Raw genomic sequence first — 19,413 nt, 5'->3', positions numbered from 1 at the left:
GTAAGAATGTTGCTTAAAGTGAAAGAATAAATATCGTAAATATTGCCTTTTTTTTTAAAAAAAAAGCTCATTCCTGTGCATGAAAGTGTGTATATTGTATGATTCATGTAGCAGGTCCAGTTGAGTTGAATCAGGATTTCCTTGGTCGAGGTGTTTGTTGGGGTCAAACATACGTATTGGACATCCTTTATCTCCAAACAAAAGGCAAAAACAATAGAACAGTTCCATCTACATGCGCATTAAAATTTCAGTCTCTTGCTCTTTCCTTTGCTATGTGTATTACTCAGTTCTTATTTACAAATAATTGGTTTCCTAGTGGTTAGTAAATGTTTAGATATAGTACTTGATTTTAATAATATTTTCTCTTTTCTACATTACTGCATTACTGAACATTTTTTTGTCAGTTACTTCTGGTGTGTGATCTGTCACTATGACTAAAATAAGTCCCTATGCTTTAACTTCTTATGCTAGGATGTCTCATGGTTATTGTACCTCATAAAGCAGCATATTAACGAGAAATATGCCATCTTACAAGAAGTTTTTAAAGAGATTGTAGGCAAATCAATTGCTTCAGGTAAAATTATTTTTTCCAAGTTCTGCATTCTGAGATAATCAGGGGGAAAAAACCCTTAGCATTCGTCATTGCAAATAGACCCCTAATACCTCCTGGTTTTGTTGCAAAAGTACTGTTCTTTATGATCTGGCAAAAAATCAAACGGAAAAGGAATAAGGAACACTGGTCTTACAGAAAAATGAGACAGTTTTTCTTCACTTGTTCATCCTTCTCGGAGATAAAAATAGTTGAAGTTCCAAGAAGGGGTCATCTGATTGCCACTTGGAGCTTGTCACCCACCATAATGTTCGCTTGCTTCTACTTCAGTGAACTCTATTCTGCTGTGCCGTAATTATCCCCAGTACTGAGCCATTTGGTATATGTGTGGCTGATACCTACATATTACTTGTAAAAACCTGTAATCAAAAGAGGTACATTGTTTCCTTAATATTAGAATACCCAAAAATAGCTACTGTATGGTTAATTTTACTGCTGTCACCATTACTACATATGCGTTTAATACTTTTTCCAGCACGTTCTAGAGGTGCTTCCAGAATAAGAAACTAGTACAGTTCCTCTTTGGGAAGTATTCATTTTTGTCCTTGTGTTCTGAAGGAAAATAGGATTTTTTTTGCAATGCTAGATTCCTGGTACTGTTGATACATACAGGAAGGTAGAGAACTCATGCATCTACCAGCTTTAAAGCCGCCTTTGGATACTATGGAAAATTTATGTTCCGAGGTGCTCAGTGTCAGATTTCTAGCTGATTGCTGAGAGGTCCTTATCATATCACAAAGAGAATTTAGCAGTGGTCTTAAGACAAAATGTTTGGGTCTTAGTTGAGAATTAAGCGTTCTTCCACTTGAAAATTGTTTCCAGCCAAAGCATCTCCATTGCTCCTAGATAAGTGATATTACTTATGCCTCAGGTGACTAGCTTGTCCAGTTTGTCTTACGGACAGTAGCTAGCATACATTATGGATTTCACTTGTGATGGCTTACAAAAAAAAAATTAATCTGATATCTGGAATGATCGTGGACCTATAGAGCACATTAACTTTAACAAGAAGATTCTAAACAAAAGAGATTGTATCTCCCAGTTTTAAAATTTATATCTCTGTATGAGATCTTCTGACAGTTGTTTCAGCACTTTACTTTTGAGAATAACAGTATTTTTTAGTTCCAACAACTCTGACCAGGGTCCCTGAAATGGTTTATGAAAAGTTAACTTCCTGCTGGGGAACCTGTTTGTCTGCAAGGTATAGATTTTGATCTCACAGATCTGGTATTTGCAGCTGTGACAGCATATTCTGCTTTTTACCTCCCTTTCCTTTTGAACAGCTTTTTCATAACAATAAAATAATCCAAAAATACTAGGAAAACCACCAAAACCTTTATCAAAATTCTATCCAAAAGCTATTTCACTCATTAAAATCACACTGTCCAAATTTTATGGCCTTTTTTTCAAAACCATATTCAAACAAAGCTTGTGAGGAAACTGCATGCATTCAGAGTCTGCAGCACTTTATTTCTGTCTGGATGAAGATAAGCTGCTCAGAATATTCTTCAGGCCACTTGCGTCCAATGGAGATAAGGTTAAAGGATAGATTATATCAATAATGATAACCGCTAACATAGTATCTCTTGGTTTTAAACTTTAAGAACTGTAATCATACCTGTGATGATAAAGAATCAGGGAACCTCCCATGCTGCTTTGAGTAATATTTCTCTTCCAGTCTCTGATAAGGTCTTTGTTTGGTGTGCAGTGAATTTGTTTGATCATCACTTCTGCTACGGAGTTGTGCAAGTCCAAAGCTACGTTACAACTGCTGTCAAACGGGAACATGCTCTTACAATGAGTGCTACCCAAGAGTCATGAACGATAGAAAACCTCTAATCAGACAATTATTTGAAGTAGAAAGTTACTTCTTACAATAGTTCTTTGTTGTCAATATATGTAGTTATGCAGTCAGTATATGTAGACTCCCTAGTTAAAAGGGCAGAAGTAAAACCACTACAATAATGAAATGCATCAGTATATTAAGATATACTGTACATACCTATTTGATAGATTGCATTGTATGACCATCTTCCTTTTTTAATAAAAGACTTGTCCATCAGGGATTTGGCTATGATGAAGAGACTCATGGATGTTTGGATGACCTCATAGTTTGCTCACTGTTTTGAGAATCAAGGACAGTCATAATGTAGGAATTTTCTCATCATATAGTGCTTATTAAAAGAAATGAGTTGCACAGCATGCTTGGAACAGACATCTTGCGTTGCATTTCTTTCCCAACATGTTTTCTGATAGTATAGAAGTTTATCACATGCTTGTCAAACAAAAAGCACTCTTTTCTGTCTGACCCTGACCAGTATTCTTTTAATTACTCTAAGTGCAGAGGATGTATCATGCTAGAGTGTTTATAAACTCTGATCAGGTAGGAGCAAATAAGAAGAGCGGGATGTTTGCAGTATGTTTGTCTGCTATGCAGAACATGGTAAAAATGTGCTTAGGAACTGGCTGCTATTTTTAAAAGGTAGATTAAGTTTAGAGTTTGATCTACAGAATGACCTCCTTTTAAAAACGAGCCCTTAGTACAGGACAGGTTTTAAATCTACAACATTAAAGATAAGCACCAAAGTTTTTAGCATTTCTGAGATAATGAGGGGACCATTAGTAAGATACGTTATCCTTACAAATATCCTAATTAAACCTTAATTAAAAAAAAAAAAAGTTTTACAATGAGGAGATATTTACAACAGTTGTTAGTACATTTGTAATATGGGGATCAGAAAAGCAATCCTTCATTTTAGACCCCCTCACTCCAGGCTTTTAGGAGTGATCCATTCCCTATTGATTCCAAATTAATGTCTTAACTATGCCACAAATATAAAAAACATGCCTGAATAGATCCTTAAAACCAGATACTTTTAAGAATTTGTATCTTAGATAAGGTAAAAACACTTCTCAGGCACATTTGTTTAAAAAAAAAATGTTGGTTGATAGTTATTTTTAAACTCTGATATCTGGACATACTTTGTTCATTCTTCCACAATTTTGAAGCTTTACCTGAAGCTTGAATAATTACACATTTTTGGGCATACTTCTGAGGAAATTTTATTTTTCCCCTTTCAATTTACATTAGGTGTATCTTAAGTTCATTTGACTGTGACTTCTGTTAATGTGGATAGCATAGGAGGTAGCATTGCATCATTTAACTTTTCACTATTTGTATAAGTGCAATCCCCACTTTTAATAGTTTATAAATCTTTTCATGTAGTTTCCTTTGATGTCTTCTACAGACTGAAGGACACCAGCATGTCTTACCCCAAACAAGGACCTTGTAGTATCTCTATGCACAGCTTTGTTTTCCTCCAGCTCTATAATTTTTGCTTAAAATATTTTAATGCTTAAAAAAGTCAAACTCTTAAGAAATACTGGGGGGGGAAAGAATAGTGTATTTACAACTCAGTTCAATTAGATTATTCTTAGCACTATAGTTTTTTTCATTCTGCTCCAAACTTTAAGATGATGATAGCTTTGTCAGTCTGGGGAAAAAATAATTACCCATGACATTTACATTCTTAATTACCAAGATCTACCACGAGCTTATCCAAAATTAAGTATGTACACACAGTGATATTTATAGACCATGATTTCATTGGCAGACATTTTAGATTGTATGTTTGACTCCAAATTATTCTTCCAATGATTATCAGGTCAGAAAACGGTTGTTCAGAGCTTTGGAAGCAATTGGTCATGTTAATGCATTTTTACTTCTCTTCCACTACATTTTTTAACTTTTTCAACATGTGGACACGACAAGATTTTACTTGTGGGTTTTTTGTTTGTTTTTTCTTAAAGGCAACCTGCTTCATAAATGGTTAAATGTGATTGTATAGTTGATTTAAGAATTTCTCAAAAACATGATTCTTAGCTCTATTAAACACAGCACTCTTTCTGTTCTTTTATATATAATATCTGTCGGATTGTGTATTGCAGAGGTGAGTGCCCTTAGTACTTTGGGATTAAAAGTCACCTGTGAAAAGCTTTATTCTTGGAAAGCATCTTGGTTTCTCATCTTTTCTTACTCTGGCCAACACATACGTATTCAGATTTTGTAGGCAGTTTGGGTGATCCTAAAATTACAGGAAGCTTTGTGTAAATACTCTAGAAAATATCAGCCTCTGTTTCTGTGTCATATTTGTATGTGAAATTACTGAATTTTGTTGCATTAACATTAATAACAACATTATATACCATTTATATGTGTGTATGCTGAAGGGAAGGTGGTATGTGGAAAAGGTCATCAGGGCCTTTGGATTCAAGCCCTCTTTTCACACAATGTTGTTGCAACATCTTGTACTTGAATATTGGTTGCTTCGTTCTTAAGTGCAAATTTGGTAATGATTTTCTTTGCTTATAACCTTGATTTCTCTTCTGCTTAAATGCTTAGGGAAAGGATTAATAATGTTATATGATGTAGACAATTCACTTAACGAGCTTTTTCTGGGTGGATGGGAAATATGTCAGTTTACAGGGATATTTTGAATGATTTCTAAATCTGGGGTGGGATCTCTGAAAAGAACAGAGTTAGGTTCTGTTCAAGGAGTGTCATAAATGTTTGACAGAATACCCACACAGAAGAGCAAGCAATGCAGGGGAAGAATTTTGGTCTGGACTGCAAACTTTTAATGTTTTCGGGTGTACAGAAAGCTGTTAACCAGCTTTTTTAAACCTAAGTTTAAAAAAAAGTAAATTGAAGTTTCCTAACACATTTGGTGAGGCCTTTCGTAGTCTATTCCTAGATAAAAACTGGATGCGTAAAAAAAGGTAGATGAAACTGTTGGAATCCTACTGAGAGCCCTTGGGATGAAATAATTTTGAAGAGAAGAAATGAGGTGAGATTAATTTGCTTGAAAATAATGAAAAGGCTAATTTCCTGAAACAAATATGGTGGTAAGGTATTCTACCAACCCTTTCTTCATTTTTAAAATTTCTTTTCCATATTAATATTATCTCCTGTTTTACAGAATTCTGAATGTCAGTTGAATGAAGAAATTATGGAGCACTCTAGGAGGGTATTTCCCTCTGTGATAAAATACATTGTAGATATGCTTATATGGGAAGAAGAGAAGGAGCTGCCACCAGAGCTCACAATTAGGTAGGGAGTATTTTCAACTTTCTCTTCAAGGCATTAGACACTTCGATAATAATTTTGCCTGTGGTATTCTAACACTCATGCAAACATATTAGTGCCAAAATCCCTATAAAGAGCACTGTGGCATTTTTGACCTAAGTTATATAGAGAAGAGCTTTTGGTACTTCATGGAAAAAATAGTGTGTGACTGTGTTCCATCAAAATGGAAAAAGACTGTTGAAAATCGTGTTAAAAAGACAAATGGGATCATAAAACAGCAGAGAGAGGAAATAATAATGGAATAATGAAATAACTTAAAATCTCTTTTGTACTTGGTACATGGTTTCTGTGGCTTATTCTGGTATAGATGGTGAGGGAACTTTTGGGTGTGTCTTTGACATGAAGAACATGCTTAACTTTCTCCGATAATTGTTTTGTATTTGGCATTTCTCTAAAGCTATCAAGTGAGCTGTTGCTTGTGTTGGATAGGACACTATTTACAATTTTATTTTTGTTTGTATGATGATATGTTGGCTTTTTCCCAGCAGAGAGAAGGTAGACAGCTACTACTGTGTCCTTTTCAATGATGAACATCATTCTTATGATCATGTCATCTATAGCCTGCAAAGGGCACTTGGCTGCGAACTTGGTGAAGCCCAGTTGCATACTACTGCCATAGATAAAGAGGTTAGTGCATTATGGATATGGGATAAAGTAACTTTTTAATCATTAAAAAGTGCTACTATAGTCTCTTGATCATAGAATCTTTGTTTCTGGGATGCTGGAGAAGAGAGAGAAAAATATGTCGCAGAGTAACTGTTAATCAGCACTTGCTTCAAGAAAGTTTTTAAACTATTATTTTTTTTCTTCAAGACAAAACCCAGTTTCTTGAGAAAGAGAAGAGATGATTTATCCGAAGTTGCTCCTTTCCTGTTTTGCATATTTTCCTTTACCTTTTTTTTTCCTTCTCAGTTGACATTAATGTTTTATTTTAATGGTATTTGTATGAAAAATATACAAGTCAGAAATACGCATATTCAGTTATATTTAATCAGAAACATACCTTACATTTTGCAAGAGTTAGTGCTTGTTCTGACTCGGACTTCATTTGAAAATCTTAAAACTTCAAATTAAACAAATGAAACCAGGAAGAATCCATGAAGGAATGTGGGTGAACCTGACAATTTTACTATTTCATTTTTCAAACTAATATCCCATGTAAAGGCCTTACACTAGTAATGTAAATTTTTTTTCTCCACTGGGCACTGGGATGGGGGGAAGCATGATCAGTGGTTGAATTATCTTAATTGCAACCATATTTTTTTACCTCACAAAAGTACAAAACTTGCGTGCTTGCACATAAAAAAACTTCATCTATAGCTGTATATGTATTTGTTGTATATTTACATATAAAATATCTTACTAATATTATTATCCTTTTTTAATCAGTAAAAACTATGTTTTCTTTTTGTGTTCCTATTTGTTCAGGTAATAAAAGTTTATTTGTATTTAGTTAGTAGTGTCAGTCTCATGTAATTACAAGGCTTGTCCTGCAATTGCAGGTTTTATAAAATATGTATATACGTGCATGCTTAAAGGTTTCCATTATGAAGGTTCCTTTTGATTGAAACCTAAATTTTAGATCCAGAGTTGATCACACTTCCTGTTTTACAGAGCACCTGTTACAGCACAGAACTAGGTTATATTGTTTTTATTACAACAGTTGTACAACAAAAGCTACCTCCTCTCTTCTTGTGTGAAATTCTGCTCTGTGGAGAACTTGTTTTGGAGGCCCATACCTCTGATTTCCTTTGAGTGGAATTTGAGGTCTAAGCTGGATCTGTTCTTGGCTTTATTGAAAGAGCTATCAAACCCATGCTTATAATATACTCTGCTATTTCATATACAGAAGTAAGAAATAGTAGGAAAGATTGTAGAAAAGCAGTTCAGGATGAGTGTACTTTGAAGTACAGACGAAGGAACAGAAACGAACTCCTTCCTTTCTTTGAAGGAAGAAAGTTGATGTGGTTTGTATTTAAAGTATTCTGCAGAAATCCCACTCATCTGTTTTAATGTGTATGTGAATTTTCTTTAGCTAATAAGACTTTACTTTGTTGTTCCATTGTTAATTTAATTAAAATAGTTTTTTCTAAAGACAATTATGTTAATTTTTATTTGCTTCTGTCTAAAAGCACCATGAGTGATGTTGGTCCCTGTTTTTCTCTTATGTATAAAAAACATAGCAAGGATCAGGCTTGTGAAATTTTGGATTTGTTTTATATTGGTCTTATGCTCAATATTTTCTTTAAACAGGGTCGTAGAGCTGTTAAGGCAGGACATTATGCTTCTTGTCAGGAAGCAAAAGAAGAAATCAAGGTAACTTCCTAAAATAATTTTCTCATTTAAAAACCAAACAAATCAACCTCTTGATTATTAATACTGACGACTTATTTGTCTGCTGTACAGTCTTTATCTTAGTACTTCTGTGTTTTTATAACCTGCCTGTGAACTTTTTGAAATTGAATTTACCCCACCACCTTTGCTATAAATAGGCATCTTCAGAAATAAAACATCAAACTGATTTCTTTTTTTGTTGGAGTTTGCCATTAACATGTGCTTGGGAGAGGTAATGGGTGGTAAAGACAAAAAATGGAAATTCATGTTATCTTTATTTTATATCTACTAATATTTACCTGACTCCTAGAGGCATTCTGAAAATGTTTCTCAACGAGCACTTCATGTGGAGGTTCTGCATGCTGATGTTATGGCTCACCAGAAGTTTGCCCTGCGCCTTGGTTCTTGGCTGAACAAACTCATGAGCTATTCAAGTAAGCATGACTGATTTTTGTTACGATAATGCCATGTCAGTATTTGAGTGACTAATTATCTCAAAAAATGTCTTTAGCGGTGTTATTTATGATATTCCCTTATTAAAATACTTTCATGCTCCTCCTAATTAGTAAATAAATAATACAGTAGTGTGGGTGCTGATATCCATCAATACTTTTCTGTTCCTTCTTGCTAAAACAAATGTCTTTCCTTGCTTGAGCTCTGTCTGTTCCTCTAGAAGTTTTATTATCTTCAGTTTCAGCATCACATGCCCTATTATAGTGACTTCTTTGCTTAAAAGCTGCTGGTGGAAAGCTGCAGACCACCTCCAGTGAAAGCATACATCCTCTGCTTGAATTAATTCCTGCTTCAGATTTGATAGCTGTGATTAATTAGACAGTGTCAGTAAAACAAACAACAGCCTTAATTTAAAAATTTGTCCAGTAGTGGGAAGACTATTGTAAGCTTTCGAACATTGTTCTGGAGTTTGATGTTCCTGGTTTCAAAGACGACTTCTGAATCAATCTAATTTTGTGTCTGTTACTGAGTTTTGTCATACCTGTGTTTTGCCAAGCTAAAGCCATTATAAAATTTCTTTTCACTGTATAAATATGCATAGATTAAGCTCTACTCACTGCTTATCTTCCTTCTTGATAGGGTAAGTCCGTTGGTCTGCTTTAGCCTCTTCTGTAAGCTTGGATAACAAAGTGAATTTCTTATCTCTTTTTCTGAACACTTACATTCCAGTCTTTCCCTTGACATGCATATATCATAATTGTACCTTTTTGTAATTCTTTACAATATTTTACAAATTTTATCTTTCTATTCTTTTCAACTTTATTTATTTCACTGATGGTATTTTCTTGCTGGTCCAAGGTCCTCAGACAGTTCTTCTAATCAGTACAAATTTCAGTGCATTTCTGTGCTGACATAGCGAACTGTTCTTATGGATCTGCTTTGCAAAGCTGTCTAAATGCTTTTCATTTTAAAATACTCTTCTGCATCACTGGATTTATTAAATAAAGTAGGTAAGAATAGTAAGAAGAAATTAGGTAAGGGGAGAGAATGTGGGAGTATGTTCACTGAGAAAAAACTTTGTTAAAAAATAATTCATACTTAAGTGCCATTTTTCTCCTTTTTTTTTTAAGGACAGAATTCCGTAATTGTCATCTTGTTGGCTCATACCATTTAATTATTGAAGCGTTCTTGTACAAATGAGTAGTTTTATCCCTATAGGTGACTTTCGCCAGATCTTCTGTCAAATATGTCTCAAAGAAGAAGCTGGATCTGAAAAGCCATGCTTCATAAGCAAGTTGATGCTATGGGATGCAAAACTTCATAAAGGTTTGTGTATCCATGTTGCTTTAAACTGAAGAGGCAAATTAATTTTTCATGTGTGTAACAAATGCGTAAAAGTAAAGAAGTGCTATGGAGGTGGAGTTAAAGTTTTTATATTATGGTTTTTGATATGTCCTTTGTTTTTACAGCTGAGATAATTGATATTTTGGTATGTATTTGCCTTCTAAATTTTTCCTGCTGTATGTATTTTGAGCAATCTTTTCACAAGATGTAGCTTGACACTTGTTCTGTGTTTTAAATACATACCAATAAATGTTAAAAATAGGAATAACTTTGTTCATGTACATCATAACCATTTCAAGGCTTTTAATGATTTTTAATTATAATTTAATAATCTGTTCCTCTTTTCCACAAAAAGCTGCATCTTCGTACAATAAAGTGATATGCATTGTATTGGCTCTTCACAGGGGCAAGGAAGGTTCTTCATGAACTTATCTTCAGTAGTTTTTTTATGGAAATGCAATACAAAAAACTTTTTGCTGTGGAATTTGTGAAGGTAAATGGTTGGTTTTTATGCTATGAATTTTTACTGGCTTCGTAAAATTTCCCCCTTCCTGAAAATTGTTTCAATATAAATAATTTTCAACAAGCAGAGCTTCAGCAACTGGCTCAACCTTTACAGAGTGTATTAATTTACAGTATCATTGGTTTGTTCCTTATAATCATGCAGGTATATATGCTATTCAGAATGCAGTATTGTTAGTATTCTGTGTATCTTTTGAAATGTCAGATGAACTGCCACTGAAACTGGTCTGTCTTATTATTAAAAATTCACTACAGTAGTTAAGAAATATACGACACATAAGACCAAGTGGTTTTCCTTTTAGGATGAGAGTTTAATCCTGATAAAGGGGATTGACACCTCATGGTTTTCACTGGACTGAAACAAAGCAAACACTTACATTACTTATCTTTTATAGACAGCTGTTGAATAACAGTTCACTGCAGGAGGACAACCTGTTTTATATTAAGTTAATGTCTTTATTGGTCCTTTTTTCAGATATTTACTTTCTTTTCTTGGGGAAGATTGGTTGTAAGAGAAAAAAATATTTTGGTTCCCGTCTGGCAGAACAGTTAAATTTGTGCTTGTCTTCAGTATTAAGGCAGTGGAGAACATATTTAATTGCTTTGATGCATTGAGGATATTGTGCCATTTTTGTTGTTTGAACTGCTCCTATTAGAAAGGAAGAAGGACATTGAGATGTAATTCTTGCAAATAAATAAGTAAACATTTTTAATTAACACTTGTTTTATTTATTTAATTTCCCCAATATTCTTGTTTCCTAGTATTACAAGGCATTGCAAAAAGAATACATCAGTGATGATCATGACAGAGTTCTCTCTGTGACAGCACTCTCAGTTCAGATGTTCACCGTACCTACTCTGGTATGTACAGCCTGTCTCTGCTAGAAATGTAAAATAAATTTGAGAATTGCTAGCAGTACCACCTTTGCAGACTACTGTACTTGGCAGAGTGTCTTTGTGCATTGCTGAGCTGAAAATTAACGATTTTGGAGATTTGCTAAGGCCCATATGAAAGCAGGAGCTTGAATTTATGTGGAAATTCATTACAGAAGATAGAATGCAAATAAGTAGAAGTTTTAGGCAGCAGCATTCTCTGCATTAACTTTCTGTGTTCATTTACTGTTCATGTTTACTTTCTTATGTAACTTTGAAAACTTGGGGGAAGGGGGCAAAAAAATGGTTAAATGTCTTTTTGTGTGCGTGAAATATGTTAAATCCTGGGGGGAGGAAGTATACCTGTAGGTTTTAAAGTTTCTTGCTTGAAATACTAATGTAAAAGTCCTTTTCTACAAGATCTTTCTAGAAAAAACTGCATGTCCGTTACACTGAAGCTGTCAGAGTGAACAAACATGCTAAGTTGATAGAAATTGTGTTTGTACATAATAAATACTATGGAAGTTTTTGTAGCTTGGACTCTTTGCAAATGCTTAAAATAATTTCAAATCAAAAAGACTGGATTCAAAGGAAAAAATATTTTGACAGGTCCCTTCAACAAAAGTAGGATGAAAAAAATTTTAATTTTCTTCTTGCAGGCCCGACATCTTATTGAAGAGCAAAATGTAATCACCACCATTACAGAGACACTCCTAGAAGTGCTTCCAGAGTACCTAGACAAAAATGACAAGTTCAACTTCCAAGGTTACAGTCAGGACAAACTGAACCGGGTATATGCAGTAATATATGACCTCAGGTAAGCATAAAGCTGAGAAGCTTGAGCAATGTTAGAAAACTGTCAGTAGGTGAGGTATGTCAATTCAGGAAGCTGATGATAAAACTACTTTAAAAACAAACCCAAAACCAAACCCCTCAAAAAACACACATGAAACTTTAATGTTTTAGTTTTCAGTGGAAACTTAAAATTTTCAAATACCAAACTTATATTCTATAAATACAATTTGTGATGATTTTCACTGATAAAATTCCATATAACAATTGAGCTAATAAACAAAATATATCTACTGTAAGACAGTATGGGAAATTTGGCTTCTATATATTACCATTCTGGGAAAGCTGTATAATCCTCATCTGTAAGAGTGGAAAATGCTATGCAGGTCCCAAATTACTCTAATAAACTGAATAACGTGAAAGCAAACCACTCCAAATACCTTGGAATTAAAAAAAAAAAAAAACAACAAACCTCTTTGTTTCAAATGATGGAGTCACACCAAGAAACTCTAGTGTGTGGTGAGAATTTTAAGAGGAGTTTGAGATGGGGAGGGTGATGTAATGTGATAGTGCAAGTTGATTATTGTAATACAAAGAACACTTTAAATAAAAGCATAAGCAGAAGAGAAATCTGAACAAAAGATGATAATGTTTTCTTTGGGGGCAGGTATGTATTAGTCAGCAAGCCTACGTTATGGACAGACCGTCTGAGGGAGCAGTTTTTAGAAGGATTTGTTTCTTTCCTAAGGATTCTAACTTGCATGCAGGTACAACACATTTAAATAATTTCTTTCTACTATGCTGTTATATTACAGCACTTTTGTTTGCTCATCTTTTTGTCCATAGCAATATTGTGGATATAAACATGCAATTAAGATGGTAAATTCTTCAATCCCTGTCTTGAGTGGATGAAAAACTAATGTTCACTTTATAAAAGTAATATTAATCGATTTTAGCTACATGTATCTGAACAACCTATATTTTACCCTTTGCTTATGGGATTTTGTATTGTTTTAAGCCTGTGATCACTGATTTAGCTTGAGTGTTTTGTGGCATCTCCATTTCAGGGAATGGAGGAGATAAAAAGACAGATTGGTCAGCACATTGAGGTGGACCCTGACTGGGAAGCAGCTATTGCTATACAGATGCAGCTCAAGAACATTCTTCTGATGTTCCAGGAGTGGTGCGCCTGTGACGTAAGTATATCAATTGTCTGGGATTCTTATGTGTGTGCCTTTTGTGAATATTCCTGAGTGCTTTTTAAGTAGCAGCTTTTTAAAAAAAGCTCACTATTCAATAGAGATCCCACAAAAAAATGAGTCTGAAAGAATTAATCTGTGGTATAACAAAGAGAGAAGGGATCTCAGAAGAATATAATCTTCTAGCTGACAAAGCTGCACAGGGTGTCAGGCAAATCATAAAGAGAAAATACTTCTCATAATTCAATATTTTGAGTATTAGGTTCATGGTATCACTGTCAAGTTTTAAGGTTTTAAAGCACATGGTGTTCGTTTCTCATTGCAAAAGTGGACTGCAGAAACTTTGTGTTAATTGGGTGATTGCTCTGTCAGTAGTCTTAGTGCTGGAGCTCATCCCTGCGTTGAGGAAAGAGGGGAAATTGTAAAATTTGTTGAGGATATTTTGAGGTGAGTTTCTTTTTTTCTCAGTAGGGAGAGAAAGGAAGAACTTCAGCAGTTCAGGGGTGCAAACTATGCCAAATATTAACATATTGCAGCTTAAATAAGCAGATAGATTTTCAGAGCATTTGGCAGAGCAGCCTTTTTTGAACAGAAGCGTATTCTTAGTTAGCTTTAGTGGATGTTCCACTGCTCCAGTCCAGTACTTCTCAGTATTAAGAAACAGAGTAGTAATTATATTGTGGGTTTTTAGTAACTGTTTATGCTGTTAGAAAAAACAAATGAGGAATTCTAATGCATGTGTATGACTTTTAAATACAACGCTATGCGTTTATTTTAAATTCTAGGAAGAGCTGTTGCTCAAGGCATACAGGGAATGTCATAAAGCTGTGATGAGGTGCAGCACAAATGGCCGCTCACGGGAAAAGACAGTGTTTCACTTGTGCGGCCATACTCTGGAGAGCAGACCTTACAGAGTGTCTGCAGATCCTGTCAGCATACATTTACCACTGTCTAGGACTCTTGCAGGTAGGTGGTGTGTTTTGTTTTGATTGCTAATTCAATTACATTTATCATCCATCTCTATTTCTTTATTCTAGAAAGCATTTAGATTAAGTGCTTCGCAGGTCAGTCGCTCTCTGACTTTTTAACATTCTCACAATCAGGCAACCCTAATCCCCAGATGTCCCACTAAGGGAAAATGTTTTAAAGAAACATTTGCCATGGAGGTTGGAGAACATTTTTTAAACAGGAAGAAGATAAGAAAGGCAGGCAAGAAATAAGTTTCATGTTTTAATGAGATCTTCAGTTTTCTCTGGACTATTTGAATTTATGTGGTTCTGTTTCTATTTCATAGAATCATAGAATGGTTTGGGTTGGAAGGGACCTTAAAGATCATCTAGTTCCAACCCCCCTGCTGCAGGCAGGAATACCCTCCACTAGACCACGTTGCCCAAAGCCTCATCCAGCCTGGTCTTAAACACTTCCAGGGAGGGGGCATCCACAACCTCTCTGGGCAACCTGTTCCAGTACCTCACCACCCTCACAGTAAAGAATTTCTTTCTAACATCTCATCTAAATCGACCCTCCTTCAGCTTAAACCCATTACCCCTTGTCCTGTCACTACACTCCCTGATAAACAGTCCCTCTCCAGCTTTCCTGTAGGCCCCCTTCAGATACTGGAAAGCCTCAATTAGATCTCCCCAGAGCTGCCTTTTCTCCAGGCTGAACAATCCCAACTCCCTCAGCCTGTCCTCATAGGAGAGGTGCTCCAGCCCTCCAATCAGCTTCATGGCCCTCCTCTGGACTCTCTCCAACAGCTCCATGTCTCTCCTGTACTGGGGCCCCCAGAGCTGGACGCAGTACTCCAGGTGGGGTCTCACAAGAGCAGAGTAGAGGGGCAGGATCACCTCCCTCGACCTGCTGGTCACACTTCTTTTGATGCAGCCCAGGACACGGTTGGCTTTCTGGGCTGCAAGCGCACACTGCTGGCTCATGTTGAGCTTCTCATCAATCAATACCCCCAAGTCCTTCTCCTCAGGGCTGCTTTCAATCCATTCCTCGCCCAGCCTATAGTTGTGCTTGGGATTGCGCCGACCCACGTGCAGGACCTTGCACTTGGCCTTGTTGAACTTCATGTGGTTCGCACCGGCCCACCTCTCCAGCCTGTCAGGGTCCCTCTGGATGGCATCCCTTCCCTCCAGCGTGTCGACCACGCCACACAGCTTGGTGTCGTCGGCAAACTTGCTGAGGGTGCACTCGATCCCACTGTCCATGTCACTGACAAAGATGTTGAACAGTGCTGGTCCCAGTACCGACCCCTGAGGAATGCCACTCATCACTGGTCTCCACTTGGACATTGAGCTGTTGACCACAACTCTTTGAGTGCGACCATCCAGCCAATTCCTTATCCACCGAGTGGTCCATCCATCGAATCCATGTCTCTCCAATTCAGAGACAAGGATGTCGTGCGGGACAGTGTCAAATGCCTTGCACAAGTCTGGGTCGATGATGTCAGTTGCCCTTCCCTTATCCACTGACACTGCAACCCCATCACAGAAGGCCACCAAGTTTGTCAGGCACGATTTGCCCTTAGTGAAGCCATGTTGGCTGTCACCAATCACCTCCTTATTTTCCATGTACCTGTTTTGCCTAAATGAACATTCATTATTATTGTATCTTGAATTTATTTTCCAGCTACATATATCTTAGGACTGTTAAAATGCTCCTCCTAAAAGACATGTGTTTGCAGCATGCCAGGACAGATTTCCTGTCAGAATACAAAGGACCACAGCAGTGGGTGATAGCCACTTTCTCTAGATTACAAATGAAATCATATGCTATTATTAAGCTGTACATTCTTTACAACATCATTTCATACCAAGATACCATCTGTTAAGCCTTGTAGTCTTGAAATTCAGTTATTACTGACATACAATTTAAATGTGAAATTAAAATTTTGCTAATAGTATTTAGCATCTCAATTTAAATTGTTTTAATAAATCCATTAAATGAATATATTTATTCATGAAATAATGAATTGTAAGACTGGTAAGAACTCTTGTGATAATGTAATAGATCTTCTATCTTTAAAAAAAAAAAAGGTAACAAGTCTTTCCTAAATAAACTTTGAGGTTTTTTTCTGTAATTCTTTGAGTGGTAGATGATTTAGCTGACATTTAGAATGGATTGGAGGAGAGACTTTACTGATTTTGATTTATTTTCTAATTGCTTGTTTGGTTTTTTTTAGGTCTTCATGTACGATTAAGCAAGACTGGAACCATCTCAAGATTGCACGAGTTTGTTTCTCCTGTAAGATTTTTTTTTTCCCCTCCCTGCTTCTTGCAATTTATACTTTGGGAAGGAAAAAGACTAAAATTATATCCTGTAACTTTTCATCACACACACACAAGTTATTTTGCAGCTGTCAATGTGTCTTTGTTCATTAGGACTTACACTTTTAAAATCCCTCACAGACTTTTTCTTGGTTGATTTTTTTCTTCTTTTTTAAATTCTAGGAAGAATTTCAAGTGGAGCTGCTAGTAGAATATCCATTGCGATGTCTTGTCTTGGTTGCTCAGGTTGCTGCAGAGATGTGGAGGAGGAATGGGCTCTCCCTGATAAGCCAGGTACTCCCTACAATATTCAGTAGTGAGTTGGTCCTAACGGTGGGAACAAACTGGAACACAGGAAGCTCCATCTCAATATGAAGAAAAACTTCTTCACTTTGAGGATTTGGCTTCACTTCTTTTTCCTTTGGCAGAAATTTTCTGTGTTTACCTTTCACAAGACCCTGTAGTCAAATCAGAGTAAATATTGGTAGCCCCCTGTAGAATTGTCTCTCTGAGAACTGGGGTAGGAGAAGGAGGATGTTTTGACCTTAATGAATAGCAGCCATTAGCATTGTGTTGTCTTGGAAGGAGGTATGAGGAAGTACAGCGTAGACTTTCTCTGGATAGGTAGAAAAACATTTTTCACTTCCATCAAAGTATATGTTTGTTTTGAAAGAAAACATGGGACTTCCCCTTACTCAGTAAAGGTGCTGTAAAGTTTAAAAAGGCCTCAGGCATGACCTGATGCACGTGTGATAGTGCATTACTTTACCTAAATTTTGTTTTCCTATTTCTCAGGTATTCTATTATCAAGATGTTAAATGCAGAGAAGAGATGTATGACAAAGACATCATCATGCTCCAGGTATAATGTTCTGAATCATTGCTTACTTGACTCATGGAATTAATTTTAATTAAGTTCATATGATTTTAAATATTTCTTTTGGGAAAAGAGTATTTTTCATAATTAATGAACTGTAATAGTAACTGATGTTCATATTAGTTTGGGTTTTTTGATAGATAGGTGCATCTCTTATGGATCCAAACCAGTTCCTCCTACTGATACTGCAGAGATACGAGCTTGCTGATGCTTTCAAAAAGATCAAGCCCACCAAAGATCAGGTAAGTGGCAAGTATTTCTACTGATTCGTTTGTTTGCTTTCAGTTTATGGAACATTAATAAGAAAAACTAGCTACTGTTGATAACTGCGTTTTATGACCACACTAAAAGTCAGTCAGCACAGGAACTAGTGGTAGATAAATGATTTTGTATTCAGAATTTTTAGAGGCTTACTCAAAATTAGTAAACAGGTTTTGCCCTCCTTGACCTTTCTTTCATAGGGCATCTGCCAAAATCCATGTAAATGACTTCTCTATAAGCCATAATATGTGTTCTTATTTTGGCTGGAAGTTTCTTGTATTGTTGTGCTACTTCTTGAGTCTTGAACTTTCATATAACCCTTCATTTGGGATGCATTGTTGTTTCTTTTCCTGTATGTGAATCTTGCACTTCAGTTGCAGAATAACATCTCCTCTACAAGCCCAGGCATTTTTTCCAGCTTGTTAGAATGGAATTTTCTTCTTACAGTACAGTGCTTCAGCAAAGTAGTGCATCTGAATGCTGAGCTCAGTGTCATTTGACAGATTTTCTTGCCTGTTTGTTTTTTGGGGGTTTTGGGGGGTTTTTTTGGTTTTTTTTTTTTAAATTGTTTTCTTTAATTCTTATAGGATTTGATCAAACAATGTAACGTGCTCATAGAAGAGATGCTACAGATTCTCATCTATGTTGTGGGTAAGTTTCATTTCTCTCTCCTGTTGTTGTAATAGATTATTACAGTTTGACAAAACAGGCTTGATGACTTTCTTTAACATAGATGGTATGGAGAGGATACTGGAGAATGCTTATTTTAAATAGATGGTTGAGTAACACAAGTATTTGTCAACTGGAAACAATAGAATTGCATAGTGAAAAAATCTGTTAGATAACTTCATAATTGACTATTAAAGTAGAATATGAAGAGAAACTTCATCTCAGCTCATTTTGTTGGGAAGCTAGGCTAAAAAACATTTTTCCTCTCAAGACACTTGGGATAGGTTTCTGGCGAATGCAAACTTAAACTATGAAATATCCTGGCAATAGCATTACCTCTGTGCAAAATTCAGAATTGCTTTATAACTGTCATATTTGCCATTCTTCTCCTTTTGATTCACTCTGGTAGGGGAAAGGTATGTGCCTGGAGTGAGTAATGTGACAAAAGAAGATGTTATCATGAGAGAAATTATCCATCTGTTATGTATTGAACCAATGGCTCACAGTGCAATTACCAAGTCCTTGCCTGAAAATGTGAGTCCTGGTTTATTTACTTTTTTGCTTAATTTACTTTTTCTTGTTTTATGTCTTTTTCTTCTTTAGCTTCCATACCTTTATATGGAAGCATTTTATTTCTGATATAAAGCTCAAACATTGGTTTCAGAATTATAAATTAGCATGACAAAGCAGCTTACGCACTTTACTGATGTAAAGGTAAATGTCATGGATGCAAGTATGGTCTGATCTGAAAAGGCTTGTATGGGGATTGTGTTTTTTGATGAAAAGGTGGAATTTTTTAGAATATTCAGCTGTAGTTCTCCTAGATTAAAAAAGAAAAGGTTTATATTATTTTCTCTTTTGGCCCTGTAGGACCATGCAGCTGGATTCCATTCTGCCCTGTGTACCATCAATAAATTTGATCCTGTAATTTTGATCACTTAAACCTGTGCAGGTCCAGTGGAAGTCCAATATTGTACAGGTCTATTTGAAAGCACAGATTTCCACGTCGTTCTATTCCAACTGTTACAATTGAAGCAAAGGAGAGGGATGTGGATTAGATTT

General features: G+C 35.8%; 1 protein-coding gene across 6 annotated transcripts in view; it reads left to right on the top strand.

Annotated features, from left to right (window-relative positions):
* The window catches only part of UBR1 (ubiquitin protein ligase E3 component n-recognin 1), a 72,285-nt gene that overhangs the window by 16,374 nt on the left and 36,498 nt on the right, over positions 1-19,413 (top strand). For 2 of the 6 annotated variants that reach the window (XM_054826467.1, XM_054826465.1), the window contains exons 5-21: positions 5,590-5,720; positions 6,245-6,383; positions 8,010-8,072; positions 8,401-8,524; positions 9,762-9,869; positions 10,292-10,380; positions 11,172-11,270; positions 11,942-12,099; positions 12,742-12,841; positions 13,142-13,270; positions 14,059-14,239; positions 16,461-16,522; positions 16,729-16,839; positions 17,341-17,406; positions 17,562-17,663; positions 18,270-18,333; positions 18,761-18,885. In XM_054826467.1, the coding sequence (XP_054682442.1) occupies positions 5,590-5,720; positions 6,245-6,383; positions 8,010-8,072; positions 8,401-8,524; positions 9,762-9,869; positions 10,292-10,380; positions 11,172-11,270; positions 11,942-12,099; positions 12,742-12,841; positions 13,142-13,270; positions 14,059-14,239; positions 16,461-16,522; positions 16,729-16,839; positions 17,341-17,406; positions 17,562-17,663; positions 18,270-18,333; positions 18,761-18,885 (1,851 nt within the window). Of the gene's footprint in view, positions 1-11; positions 5,458-5,589; positions 5,721-6,241; positions 6,384-8,009; positions 8,073-8,400; positions 8,525-9,761; positions 9,870-10,291; positions 10,381-11,171; positions 11,271-11,941; positions 12,100-12,741; positions 12,842-13,141; positions 13,271-14,058; positions 14,240-16,460; positions 16,523-16,728; positions 16,840-17,340; positions 17,407-17,561; positions 17,664-18,269; positions 18,334-18,760; positions 18,886-19,413 lie in introns of those variants that run through there. The other 4 variants (XM_054826466.1, XM_054826464.1, XM_054826469.1 and 1 more) reach the window with 3 other exon arrangements.

The sequence above is a fragment of the Grus americana genome, chromosome 5 (assembly GCF_028858705.1).
Source record: "Grus americana isolate bGruAme1 chromosome 5, bGruAme1.mat, whole genome shotgun sequence".
NCBI classification, from domain to species: domain Eukaryota; kingdom Metazoa; phylum Chordata; class Aves; order Gruiformes; family Gruidae; genus Grus; species Grus americana.
This window is presented reverse-complemented; position numbering and strand designations above follow the sequence as displayed.